The sequence below is a fragment of the Limulus polyphemus genome, unplaced genomic scaffold (genome assembly GCF_000517525.1).
Source record: "Limulus polyphemus unplaced genomic scaffold, Limulus_polyphemus-2.1.2 Scaffold5351, whole genome shotgun sequence".
Taxonomy (NCBI): Eukaryota; Metazoa; Arthropoda; class Merostomata; order Xiphosura; family Limulidae; genus Limulus; species Limulus polyphemus.
This window is the reverse complement of record NW_013670961.1, coordinates 25444-38513: the sequence shown is the minus strand read 5'-3', so window position 1 is coordinate 38513 and position 13070 is coordinate 25444. Positions and strand designations below refer to the sequence as shown.

The 13070-nt window shown below is 31.4% G+C and overlaps 2 protein-coding genes across 8 annotated transcripts in view; both read left to right on the top strand.

The window, feature by feature from the left end:
* LOC106472458 (protein spaetzle 4-like) overlaps nucleotides 1-6754 on the top strand; it is a 34379-nt gene extending 27625 nt beyond the window's left edge. For 5 of the 7 annotated variants that reach the window (XM_022401024.1, XM_022401023.1, XM_022401026.1 and 2 more), the window contains exons 3-5: nucleotides 2916-3833; nucleotides 5088-5206; nucleotides 5968-6754. In XM_022401024.1, the coding sequence (XP_022256732.1) occupies nucleotides 2916-3833; nucleotides 5088-5206; nucleotides 5968-6266 (1336 nt within the window). In that variant the 3' untranslated portion in view covers nucleotides 6267-6754. Of the gene's footprint in view, nucleotides 1-2915; nucleotides 3834-5087; nucleotides 5211-5967 lie in introns of all 7 variants that reach the window. The other 2 variants (XM_022401029.1, XM_013933111.2) reach the window with 2 other exon arrangements.
* A 3087-nt stretch (nucleotides 6755-9841) lies between these two features.
* LOC106472459 (regulatory factor X-associated protein-like) overlaps nucleotides 9842-13070 on the top strand; it is a 12084-nt gene continuing 8855 nt past the window's right edge. The window contains exon 1 of the mRNA XM_022401022.1: nucleotides 9842-9865. The gene's annotated coding sequence lies outside the window, so the exon portion shown is untranslated. The remainder of the gene's footprint in view (nucleotides 9866-13070) is intronic.

Below are 13070 nucleotides of genomic sequence, written 5' to 3'. Positions count from 1 at the left end.
ATTAGGGACGGCTAGCGCAGATAGCCCTCGTGTAGCTCTGCGCGAAATTCAAAAACAAACAAACAGTTGGAATTACTGGAGAAATTACTTCCGGAGAAACAGGCATAAGAAGTGCAATACACTGAAAATGGCATTCGTGAAGAAAAATACGTAACCCTAGAGTTAGCAATGCCAAACACTAAAAAGTTCGTTTGAATTTGTTGCCAAAAATTTCGTAGCCCAAGGTCTAATCAGTGCAGAACAGTGTATTCGAATTACTGAACACAAACACCATAAACTTGGCCCAACTAGTTCAAACGAGACTGGGAGCTATTTCCGAAAATTATTTTTGTAACACATTCTCCACAAATTTAGTTTGGCTTCATTTTCTGATAAACTAGCATCTCTGAAACATTTCTAGACACCATGTACAATCAAATTGTGGTAGCATTTTTCTAATAAGACACTAATTACATTATCGGGGTTGGAGAAAATTGTACGCAAAATTTGTCGCTTTGTTTAGGGAGCAAAATTGTATTTAATTTTGTATATCACTTAATGTTATCTCAATAAACATATGATGTATCAAAATAATTGTAAGTGAGCGTAGAACACTAATAGTGTGTGTTGATTTTAATATGATAATATTTATGGACCACAGATTAATAAACATCTCATTTTATCTACCTTATGTGTACCTCCTCTTGTATAGGATTTTATGTTTCACATTTTAAAATATTTTTAAATATTTGTAAGATTAAAAAGGTGAAAAAACAAAGAGTATTTTTATTTTTTAGCTTTTTGAGATTTTTTTCTTCTAAATAATGGGTCATATTCCAATAAATATCAGTTACTGACCGTTTCACTCACTAATAATTTCAGATTAATTTGGTCTATGTTTTATCATTTTTAAATCCCACAAACCTGCTTTGTCACTGCTTTCTTATATAAACGTATTATAACCCCGTTTACAAAAAATATTGTGGTTTTATGGATCTATTATAACTCTTGAGTATAAGAATTGTGTTTGCTAAAAGCATTTTTGCAATACACTGTTTGTCCAATGCTATTACATAGCAGTTTTACTTGAAAAATATGTGAAATAATTAAACCGAGTACAATTATACATGGTTTTTCAAGTTTGAACGTCTTCAAAGAAAATGTTACATTTATCTTAATCAGGTATATCATACCCTCGCCAAAGTACTTTAGGGTATTTTATCGTGTAAACGTTTAGAATGTTAACATATGGAAGGCAGTTAATCTTATGGAATCTTACATTTGGCATATTTTAGTATTCGTAGGCATGCCTCTGCTCAGAAAAGTCATATATTTTGCCGACGACATTCAGATTTATTCAACTTATGAGTCTCAGTAGTCCTTGTGCTGCAGGTCCCTTGTCATTAAAACTAGACGAATTGTGCTGTTTTTCAACTCCCATTCGTTGCCAATAGGAAATGATAAATTTTGAATAACACTAAGTGAATCATGCTAAACAAAAGTCTGATAACTGGCTTTTAGATAGTGCATGTTGGTACGTAATGTCAGATGTGAGGAGTAAACACTCATTCTAGTGTTTCTTCTTGCAAAAATACTATTATCTAACTGTGGAGGGTGTGCTACAGAACCAATTTTGACTAGGCTCAGCTCCAGATCTAAAACAGTCAGAAGTAACATTTTAACTCCTGAACAACTATCTCATTGACTTAGGTCTAAGCAAGTGCAAATTTCAATGGTTTACGTCTATTTTACTAATTTTATACATCTTTAGAGCTTGTTGTTATACTAGGCAGCATTAGTGGCTTGTTAAATTGTTCAAATTAATTATGGTCATGGAAATTTATTCTTATTGCATCATTTACACAGGAAGTACTTTCTTAATTCAACATTTGAAATTTTCTCCAGTTCAGATAAATATTCTAGGTGTTGTGATCCTTTGTACATGTTCTTAAATTAAAGGTGAATTGTATTACCCTTTCTAAATTTCAGTATGACTTGCATATTTAATAGGAACTATTTGTAAAATGGCCTAATAAACTTTGAACTCTCGCTGACAAAGAATCTCGTTACACTGCCATACTTAAATCTCTTTTTAGTTTCTTAATTAATAAATTGCATCATAAACTCTTTCAAGGTTATTGGGATTATGCTCAAAATATTGCTAACATCGAGGATGCTCAATTGATGAATCGTTGCCTTCTAATTATTGTAAAGTTTTTGTTCTGTGATATTACATACTCCTTATTGGACTAATTAATAAGATTAACTATATCAGTTACTGGGTGTATTTTGAGTTCTGATCTTTGTAGGTAGTTTGCTTTGATCACAAGTTAATGATGATTATAAAGACATATTTCTTACTTTACTCAGCCAAATCCAACTTACTTAATTTAAAAACAATATTTGATTATTAATTTTTGACAAATCTTTCATTTTCACTTTACAGTTAATATTGGATAGATTGTAACATTAAAGTTAAATTAACAGAATATAATACTAATACAACGTGATTATGCTGAATCAATTAACTTGCTAAATGTTACAGTTTTTAATTTTTTCGTCCAAAATTATATGTTTTAGGCATTTTTTTAATCTTACATTGAACATGTGATAGTTGTTAGGTTTATAAGTTATAACTTAAAAGTACAAATGTTGAAAATAAATATTTCTCATTATTTGTTATGCCCCTCTCCTCCGGTGACTTGGCGGCAAGTCTGAGGACTTGCAATCCTAAAAATTAGGTTTCAGTACCTGCAGTGGGCAAAACATAGATATTCCATTATGTATCTCTGCGCTTAACAAACAAACCCCAAATAGCATGAGTTGAAAATTCTAAAAATGGATTGCATTGTATATATTACTTAGTTTTAGTATAGCTTTATCTTACTATTCACTAACTTCCCATTCATTAAACAACAAAATCTGATCCGTTTTAGGAATTCTGTCCGGCGATACATCTACGATAACCAAGGGCTTATAAGGAGAATGTACGGAGACCAACGCCATAGTTTCATACTTCAGGAAGAAATAGGAACTCAGCGGTTGCGATATATCAACCTTCCACCCTCCCCAAATTTTCGAAATCCTAAAGCTGCTCATATGAGGTCAAACTCACGGCAGCAGACGTTCCCTCAAACTGTAAGTTTATTTCCAACGGATTTGGATCGTAAGGATTCGACTTCAAAGACCGCAAGTCCTGAAACGACTCCTCCAGAACACCCAACTTCCACAGCCATCAATTTAGAAGAAGATGTTAATAAAACTGAAATACCAACTACTTCAAGCATAACGACGAGATTTTCTGAAACCAATAGAAGTGTTACGTCATCAGCAAATGCTTCAGAAGCAATGTCCTTCCTCGAAACAACTGTGAATAGCTTGGACCTAAATGAAACAACTGTGAATAGCTTGGACATAAATGAAACAACTGTGAATAGCTTGGACCTAAATGAAACAACTGTGAATAGCTTGGACATAAATGAAACAACTGTGAATAGCTTAGACATAAATGAAACAACTGTGAATAGCTTGGACATAAATGAAACAACTGTCTCTCCAACGGAAATAGAAGGAGATGAAGACTTGCTTCCTCAAGTTTTCACCTATGCTACAGCCACAACCTCGACTTCTTTAGAAATTACAGTGACCGACACAATAGCATCAACTTCAGAAACTACTGTCGATAGTAAACCCTACACCAAGACTACAAAGGAGGATGACTTCACAATCCAGCCAGTCTATTACGAAGATACGAGTGAACTGGAAGGAATGATAAACATCATCAACTCCAATCATTTGAACGCACAAACAGATGAAGACGAGGAACGGGTTAGCTCTCCCAACAGAGTTGGTGTGTGAGTATTAACAAGGATGTGGTTGGCTTTAATAAAACATATTACTTCTGTGCTATTAAGTAGTGCATTAAAATGTAGAAGTGTTTATTATAACAACCCGTGGGCTTATGACCCACATTTACAGAGCTGCTATAATGCAAGTTGAATGCATCAAAATGTGGAAGTGAATATGGTTAATTTTACTAGAACAACATTACTTCAGTACTATTAAGTAGTACATTAAGATGTGGAAGTGAATATGGTTAATTTTACCAGAACAACATTACTTCAATACTATTAAGTAGTACATTAAGATGTGGAAGTGAATATGGTTAATTTTACTAGAACAACATTACTTCAGTACTATTAAGTAGTACATTAAGATGTGGAAGTGAATATGGTTAATTTTATCAGAACAACATTACTTCAATACTATTAAGTAGTGCATTAAGATGTGGACGTGAATATGGTTAATTTTACCAGAACAACATTACTTCAATACTATTAAGTAGTACATTAAGATGTGGAAGTGAATTTGGTTAATTTTACTAGAACAACATTACTTCAATACTATTAAGTAGTACATTAAGATGTGGAAGTGAATATGGTTAATTTTACCAGAACAACATTACTTCAATACTATTAACTAGTACATTAAGATGTGGAAGTGAATATGGTTAATTTTGTATACCCGTATGTCGTGCATAAGAATGTGGAAGTGTATGTGGATATTTTTACTGAAACATTATTAAGTGTATCCTATTGGGTGGTGCATGTGAATGTGAAAGTATTTATTATTTCTTTGTATTTTATATTCGAAAACCATATAAACAATCCAATAAGTTCATAATTTTGTGGCGTAATATTTTATTCAAATACAATTTTTTCTCACTAATACCATTGACAGACTCAAAGTGACGTAACAGTAGTATCGACTTCAGAAACTACTGTCGATATTAAACCCTATACCAGACTACACAGCTTTACTGCAGTGACACATAACTTCTGGTTTTTGTGAAATTGTGTGGTATATAATGTAAGTTGCGATAATAACTTGGTTCTTGTGGATTATGTTAGTACATATCATGAACAATATGTGGTTATTTACGTTGTATGATTTCAATATTACTTTTATGTCGACATTTTATCACGTCTTTGTCCTTAAGTGTATTTCCTAACCCCAAAACTTTCCACCCAGTTGTCCTAATTTTGCTGTAGATATCTTAGTCTTGAAATCCGGGACAGAAATACATCTTCCTCGTCTGTTATTTCTAGGAATGCGTGCTTGGTAACAGAAGAAGTCGTTGCACCATACTGGGCCAACAATACCCGTGGTGAAACACTTGCTCTACTTAATGTTTATCCATTTGAACAGTACGTTCACTGGGAAAAATGTGTGTAAGTTTTTGCTTTTTATTTCTTTTTATAAAATCATGCCGCGATTCTTTACATAATTGGGTAAATGTAAATATAGAAAACTGCTATTTGAAAGATTTATCCACTTTCCGTTAACAAAGAGATTTATATCTTAACCGTGTGTCTAAAATGTGTGACTCAACGTGCTTCATATATACATGTATATATATTTGTCTTTTCAACATTTCACGTCTTAAAACGACTTTTGGCAAATAGTGCTGTAATTTTCATTCTTGTATTAATTTCTGCTGTTTACATCAGAAATTGTGTGTCATAATCACTTATTAAAACAACAAAGTTATGGAAATTATATAAGTATGCATAACTTATTTATTTCCAGAATCAGATAATTTCGTAACAAACAACCTATACCAATCCTACCATGCCAGGACGTCATTCATTAAATGTCACACGCATGGATTTATTAACGCTTCAAAAAGAAAGATAAAAATTCTATCCAATTAGTTGTAGTTTGCGACCACGTTTTGCGGATATTGCATCAATAGATAATCGGTTCTTTCTTCCATCTTAATAAAAGAAAAAATATATATGTAATTGTACAAAAACAGCAACCTGTTTTATTCAAAATGTTTAAAAAGTGCATTACCTAGTTATTTGTTGGACTCAAAAGTTTATAGCCTTTTACGTCATTGTAGAACGCTATAGCAAAATTGATTCACTTGTAGTTTTTGTTCTTTTATGTAAAATAAAAGAATTTAATTTCTTATTATTCTAATAGATATGAAAATCGCCAGATGCACTGCAGAGATGGCTGTCGTTGCGAACAGCAGTATCGACTTCATCGCCTTCTGGCCTTTGACCCAAAGAATGAGTGTCGAGGGATCTTTGCCGATTGGTTCCGGTTTCCTTCTTCGTGTGTGTGTATTTGCTACGATATTCCTATGGACATTTCTAAACGTCCTGCAAGGACTGGTCGACGGATCTAAAGCTAACCAAGGTTCAAATGGAACAATAGCAATGATAAATAAGAATTTCAGACTTCAGGGAAATTCAGTTTGTTTAGTCGAACTGAACTAGTTTTGAAATACGCTGGAAGAAATCTGTGATTAACTGGTTGTTCGAGTAGCGTTATAACTAATGATGTATTCTAGTAAGGTGCTGTTAACTTCCATAATGTTACTGGACACCTTAATCCTGGAAACTGACATGCCCTGGTGAGATTTCTCATTCTTTTACAACATCGTTATAGAAAATGTTCGTTTCTTTAATTATTCTTAGACAATCTTGGTTTTTCCTTCATGAATTTTTATGGAAATCGTGAAACATCCCACATTTGATGCCAAGCTGAAGATGATTGCTATTGAAAAATCGCAAAGTGATTACGTGATTTTTTTTTACTAAGTTGCGTAACGAAAGTATTTTATACTTTCTTTTATTATGGGAATGAAATGTTTCCCTGTTCGGTTTGGTAGTTCTTTTCCATTTCCCTATATGCCCTGAAAGTTGTTTTTGTTTGTTTGTTTTTGAGAATGTACAATTTTTAGATATAAAGTGAAATGAAACAATTACAGACCACTTATTGGTTGTGTACAGCTGTGACGTTTAACCTGAGTTTTCTGATAACATGCAGTAGTTTCTATATCGTAATGGAAGCTAAACCCAACACTTTATACATAAAATTATTTGGCTCAAACAATTTGCGTCTCTGATGAGTTCTACAAGTACGTTCAAAGGTACATAAACAAAAACGACTATCAGTACACTGCGAAACTGTGCCGAAGTGGAGAAATCCTTTGGATACACGTTCAATATTTTTTGCACACAAAATACTATAGGGAAGATGACAGAATCCATTCGACATCTTGAAGAGGAAGAAACATCGCTTGTGAAACATTCGGCTCTTTATTGATCTTTACCAAACCAAGTACGAGGACACACAAAGCAAAAAATGGAAAATTCTCATAAAACGAATAAACAAATATTGCGGCTTAAAACTAACTTTAAAAGACTAAGAGTTTTTTTATGGAATGACTAGTTTCCTGTATGGAATATTTTTCAAAACTCGGGGAATCAGTTGTTAAATGGCATACAATGCCTGAATTAAGTATTAGTTTACTTTAAACTTGTTATATCAAATGCACCGTTGCGATTGCTCTTGAACAAAAAATGCCACTTAGTGGCCTATTTGGTATTTTCCAAAGTTAATAAGTTGTTTATTTGTTACTATTAGATAATAGAACTTTCACAACCACATAAAACGAAAACAGCAAAAATGTATACATTAAGTTGTTAAGTGAAAGAAAGATGCTTAAAAGTTAAATTTCGTAGTAGGTTTGTCTGTACTTACTCACCGAGAACAATTCTCAAAACAAGATTTTGTAATAAACTGTCTTAATATTTAAGTAGAGCACAATATGAATCTAAAATAAATATTTTCAGGAAACTCCACCACCCCCTAAAAAAAATTAAAATATCGATTCAGTCCGGGAATCTATTCATCTCTTACAATGTATTATTTCCTTTACAATTATGTAATATAATATTTTATTTTTAGAAAAGTAATTAAACAGTTTCAATGTGGCGCCATCTATCGTTTTTCGCGTATTCATTAAGTGTAATATTGAATACATGTTTTGACACTATTTTAATTTATTATGTCAATGAAAACGAGGAACAACAACTGACAAACTTTTTTTTAAAATAATGGATACATTTGTCGAAAAGCTCGTAGTAAGTTGAAAGAATTTAAGATTCTTTATATATCAAGAACTATAGTTTTTATTTACATAAAGATGATATTTGTATAAAGAAAATACACAAGTTATATTCCAATAGTTTAAGCAAGAGTATTTTAAAGGGTTCAGATATTTTCGAAAAAATATTATACTGAAATGTAGAATAATCTCGTTCAATATTTTCATTCTCTGCAATATAGGAGTGAAGCTAGCTGCAAGAAAATACATTAGAAATATTAGGGATATGAATTAATTTCGAAGAAGTGCGACCAGAAGGAAAATAAACTTACTTTATTTTATTTCATCCAAAAAATGATCGGTTCGAACGCTAGTTATGGCTAATCATAATTTACATTTATAACTAAAGAGGGCAGCACGTATACTTTAGAGCACATGTGTCGAACCCAATCGGAATGTTGCTCAGGGTTTTCCGTAGTTCCTGGTAAAAACATCAGGATGTAGTAGTAGAAACATCGATACGATTAACTTTGGTGAAATCTATTTAGTAACGTGCAGAAAAAAAAATCCATTAAACTTTGTAATGTTACATTTTTCACCAGTTTCAATAAAAGTTTTGTACTTTAATCATGTTTCACCTATTAAAATATTTTATGAAACAACCAATGATTTCAACCTTTTTACGAAAGTACTTCCCATCCCAAAAGTAAGAAATCTTGTGGCAGTAGTGCGCATGACTTATGTGAGGCAATAGACCTAATTCTATCTATCTTGTCTTATCCTTTTCGCAAATTACGAGTGTTAACGACTATATTTCAGACAATATTACCGCCTTTTGTAATTATAGTAATTAAGCATTGTGTATTTCGTTTATTGAAGGTAGTTTTATCAATATACTTGTATTAATTCAAAAATTTCATACAGTAGCTTTATCTTCAGTCTTTTACTTTCAATTGCCATTATATTATTGTTAGCCAACTAGATAAGACTCAAAATTGATATTATTCATATAGTCAAAAGTAGTCCACACATGTTTCCTAATTACATTAGAAGGGTTTTAACAGGTATGACGGAAAAGCCAAAGCGGTGTTCCGATTGGCGAAGAACGTTGGACCCAGCACGTCATCTTACGAAGCGGTACAAAATGACAACCGAGTGTTGAGGAGAAATCTGCAAAGTATGTTAGCGCTAATCAAACACCATTCGAAAACACACAGAGAGAATTGCACAAAGTATTCACCGTTTATCTACAAAAAATAAAATAATAATAATAATAAACTGGAAGGTGACTTAGGACTACTTCCACCCATAAATTTTTAAGCACGACACAAGATTTGCAGATTTCAGAAATTATGTGTCTAAATTAGTGCCTGGCCAGAATTTTGTAACTGAACATTTTAAACGTTGCTATCAAATCGCACAAGTATATCAATAATAACAAAGGACGGAGAAAAAGAACCAGAAGCAAAAAGTTGCATAAAATAACGAGATAAACTACAATTTCAAAAATATCACAAATAATGATCAAACCAGTATTATTATTTATGATTTTAACTTAGCATTTGTTTGGCACAATTATATATGAATCTAGTATCCGTAGCCACCACTGCTAGAGAAATGTGTATGTTTGTTAATATAAAAATTACTAACTTAATATATAATACAAGGAAGGTTAGCTAGCTTTTATAAGATAAATATAACTGAACTAAACGATAGAAGGAAGAAGTACATGAATGATAAATATATGAATTATAAAAATAGAAAACGCCACCTCACAAGTTTCTATCTGGGCGTGTTTTGTTTTTATATTTTCAAGAAACCCATCTGATCGATTTTTAGAATCTTGTATTAAATATATTAGTGGAATACATCTTTATCGGTGTCTGATGTTTCAATGAAGATACCAAATGATCAACTAGACACCACTGTGAATAAATAGGCTGAGCTGTTAGATTCAATACATCAGACAAAAGAGAAATACAGGTAGAGATTAGCGTTGGACGTTTCCTAGATAAGTTATATGATTACGCTGTAGCTATATCAGCCAAAAGTTTGAACAGTTGAAGCTACAGAAAGATGCTAAAGATGCAATTATATGTATGGTGTTTTTAGTTTTAATATTCATGCAATGTCACATATCAAATAAGACAGTTTTGAGTTAGATCGTACATTAACATTTAAAAAGATAGTTTGCTTTAATTTTTTTTATTTCATCTTTTAAATCATGTGTTCATTACTGTACTTGGTTATACTAAGAAATTATAGTTGATAAAATGACCCGATCTTATTTTAATAAAATATTTTTCTATTTTCAAAATATTACAGAGGGCGCCTAACATGGTTAATGTTTTGAACTGTACAAATATGTGAGCTAATAATAACATTTATCTCTTTGTGTTCCTGTATATTAAACAATTTAGTAATTTATTTCGTACGTTTCTTGTACTCGTAAGGTAATTTATAAATATATTACATTCAACTTCAAAAGCTTAATGTCTGACTTCACTGAAAATGAAATCCATAACTTAAGTTAGGCGTGACTTATAATTTATAACTATAATTTTTAGATTTGGCATTGTATACACTACAGACTACAGTATGATTCTATTGGTATTTTTTCTACCTTAATAGTATTAAATTTAACTTAATCCTAAGTTGGTGTTTTTATTTAATTTTATCTATATATTATCTTTTTTTTTTTTTTTTACAGAAAGTGTCATTTAGGAATGAGTAGTCATTACAACATAATTAGATTTGTTTGATACATGTTGAGGTTTTAAAAAATCACATTTTAATAAAGCTGGGTAACTAGTGGTATTTGATAATTGATTAGTTATTGGGCTCATTAATTACAATTAACTTACTGATTAATCTTACATGAGATTTGGATAGTTGGAAAATCAGAAACTAATTTTTTATCAGTTGATTATTTTCAGGGCAAGGTTTTTATTAAATATTATGAATGGCTGAGCTTTTAAATTTTCTCTCTCTTGTGAAAAAAGAAGGATGTTAGCAATATTGCTGACCCCAAGCACTCTGTGGGAAATATTGGAATTGATCTAAATCAACAAGATATTAATTCTGTGATTTCTGCCCAGTACTCTGATTGTTAAAGTGATCAAATTTAAACAAATGCATACAGTAGAAGTTACTAGGACTCTCTTTGGCACGTGCAAGCTAAACCTGATCAATGCATAGAGATTTCTTTGGAACCCAAAATGAAGGTTACACGAAGTTCAACAGCAATTAGCAGATTGTTTAAAATTGAGAAATTAAATACTAAATAATTAAAGCCTTCTGAATTTACAATTTACACCTTACTGGGGTTGTCAATATGCATTTTATGGTAAACTGTTATCTAAGATCTACCTTGGTGATTTGAAAGCTAATTTATATCAGCACTTAAACTTCAACAGAAAATCTTTCTTAAGATATATCAATAAGTTTTACAGTTTCCTAGATTTTTACATGTTTTAACTCTCTGAAGGACTAGTTAAGGATGTAAGTTTTGCTAATGAATTTATTCATAAAATCACCAAAAAGATGTGTAAATAGCCTTATTATACTTCTAATGACATCACTAATCTTCATGACATGTTTAAACATAAGTTTATATTTAAAAAAAAATCAAAGAGTTAAATTTACCTGTAACTAATGCTCTGCTTGTAACTGGCAGCATTCAAAAATTAAATCTTGCTGTGGAGTACATTATAAAAAGGAAAATGTATAAGAGTTTATGCATGTTACCAAACTTTAAATGACTTGAAGAAATAGGACTAGGACTACAGTAAGAGTGAATCTTCTTTCATCTTAAAATTGAGATAACTTATCCTTCCAACTAGAACAAGTCTGTACATAGGGAGAAACTTTGAAAAGCAATGTCACGGTAAAGGTGCTATAAGAATAAAGTCCTTGTCACACATGATTAATCAATGCAAAGTGCCATCTGACCTTTTGAAGATTAGAAGATTTACAGAAATTATTAATGAACTAAGAATATATGATTCTGGAATGGGTGTACAGGACTAGGTTGTTCTTTGTCTGCAATGTGATGATGTTATGCAAAATAAATGCTTTAGCACTAAGATCAGACAGTGTTTTTCCCATAGTTTTAAAGGAAGGTAAAGGTCAGAAATGCAAGCCTCTCTTTAATTTTTGGTAGGTTAATAAAAAATGCAGGTGTCTGAAGACTTAGAGTTGTCAATGGTACTTCTGTTTTTAAAAAAGGTGATAAGAGTTGCCCTAGAAATTATAAGCTAGTTAATCTTATATCCATAGTGAAAAAATTCTAGAATTTGATAAGTTTTGCTAAATTATTTAGCGAATAATGATACCATAAAAGAGAGTCAACTAAATTTACTAAAGGGAAATCTTGTCACACAAATCAATGAACTATTTTTAAGGTTATTTTATTTGTAATTGGGATAATAGAAAGGGTGTAGACTTAGCATGTGTAAATTTTCAAAAAGCTTTTGATAAGCTGTTACATAACAAATTAGCTAAGAAAAATCTCAACTGTGGTGGTTAGCAAAAGACTAGTTAATTGAACTGAAGGATAAGAAAAAGCAATATGTTATTATTAACTTTTTTTTTATTGTGAACTCAAGTCTGTTATTGGACATTGCTATTGATGTAAATAAAATAATGATGTATATCTCCAGAATGTACCTTTAATGACTCAATATTTCACTATTACTATTACAGCTTTGTCAGTAACCTACAAGGTCACTCATCCAATTGAAAATTGATATGGACAAATTAAGAGGAATATGGAAAAAACACATCTGCTGTTTCTTGATTTTTATCACAAAATTTAGGCCTTTTGTGGATTGTAGCATGACATTTTTTGGTCTTGGAAATTATAATGTGCATGGTCATGAAAAGTGCTTGAAAATTCTAGATTTCACTTGAAAAAAAAGTGTATGAATCCTGCAAGTATAAGTAACATAATCCCCAGTGCTTTATGGTATAATCAAAACATTTAAAGGGATTTTAGTGCCTTTCAAATACTAAACCACCTTTAAAAAGTAAATGATTAAAATGGTTCATATTTTACCAATTTTTGCAGAAAAGTCATCCTGCATAAAGACTTTTTTTTCAAAACACATTGATAAAGCTGACCTTAGGCCAATGCCAAATTGAATATATTGAAAATAATTATTAACTCAGTAAGTAATGTGAACCAGTG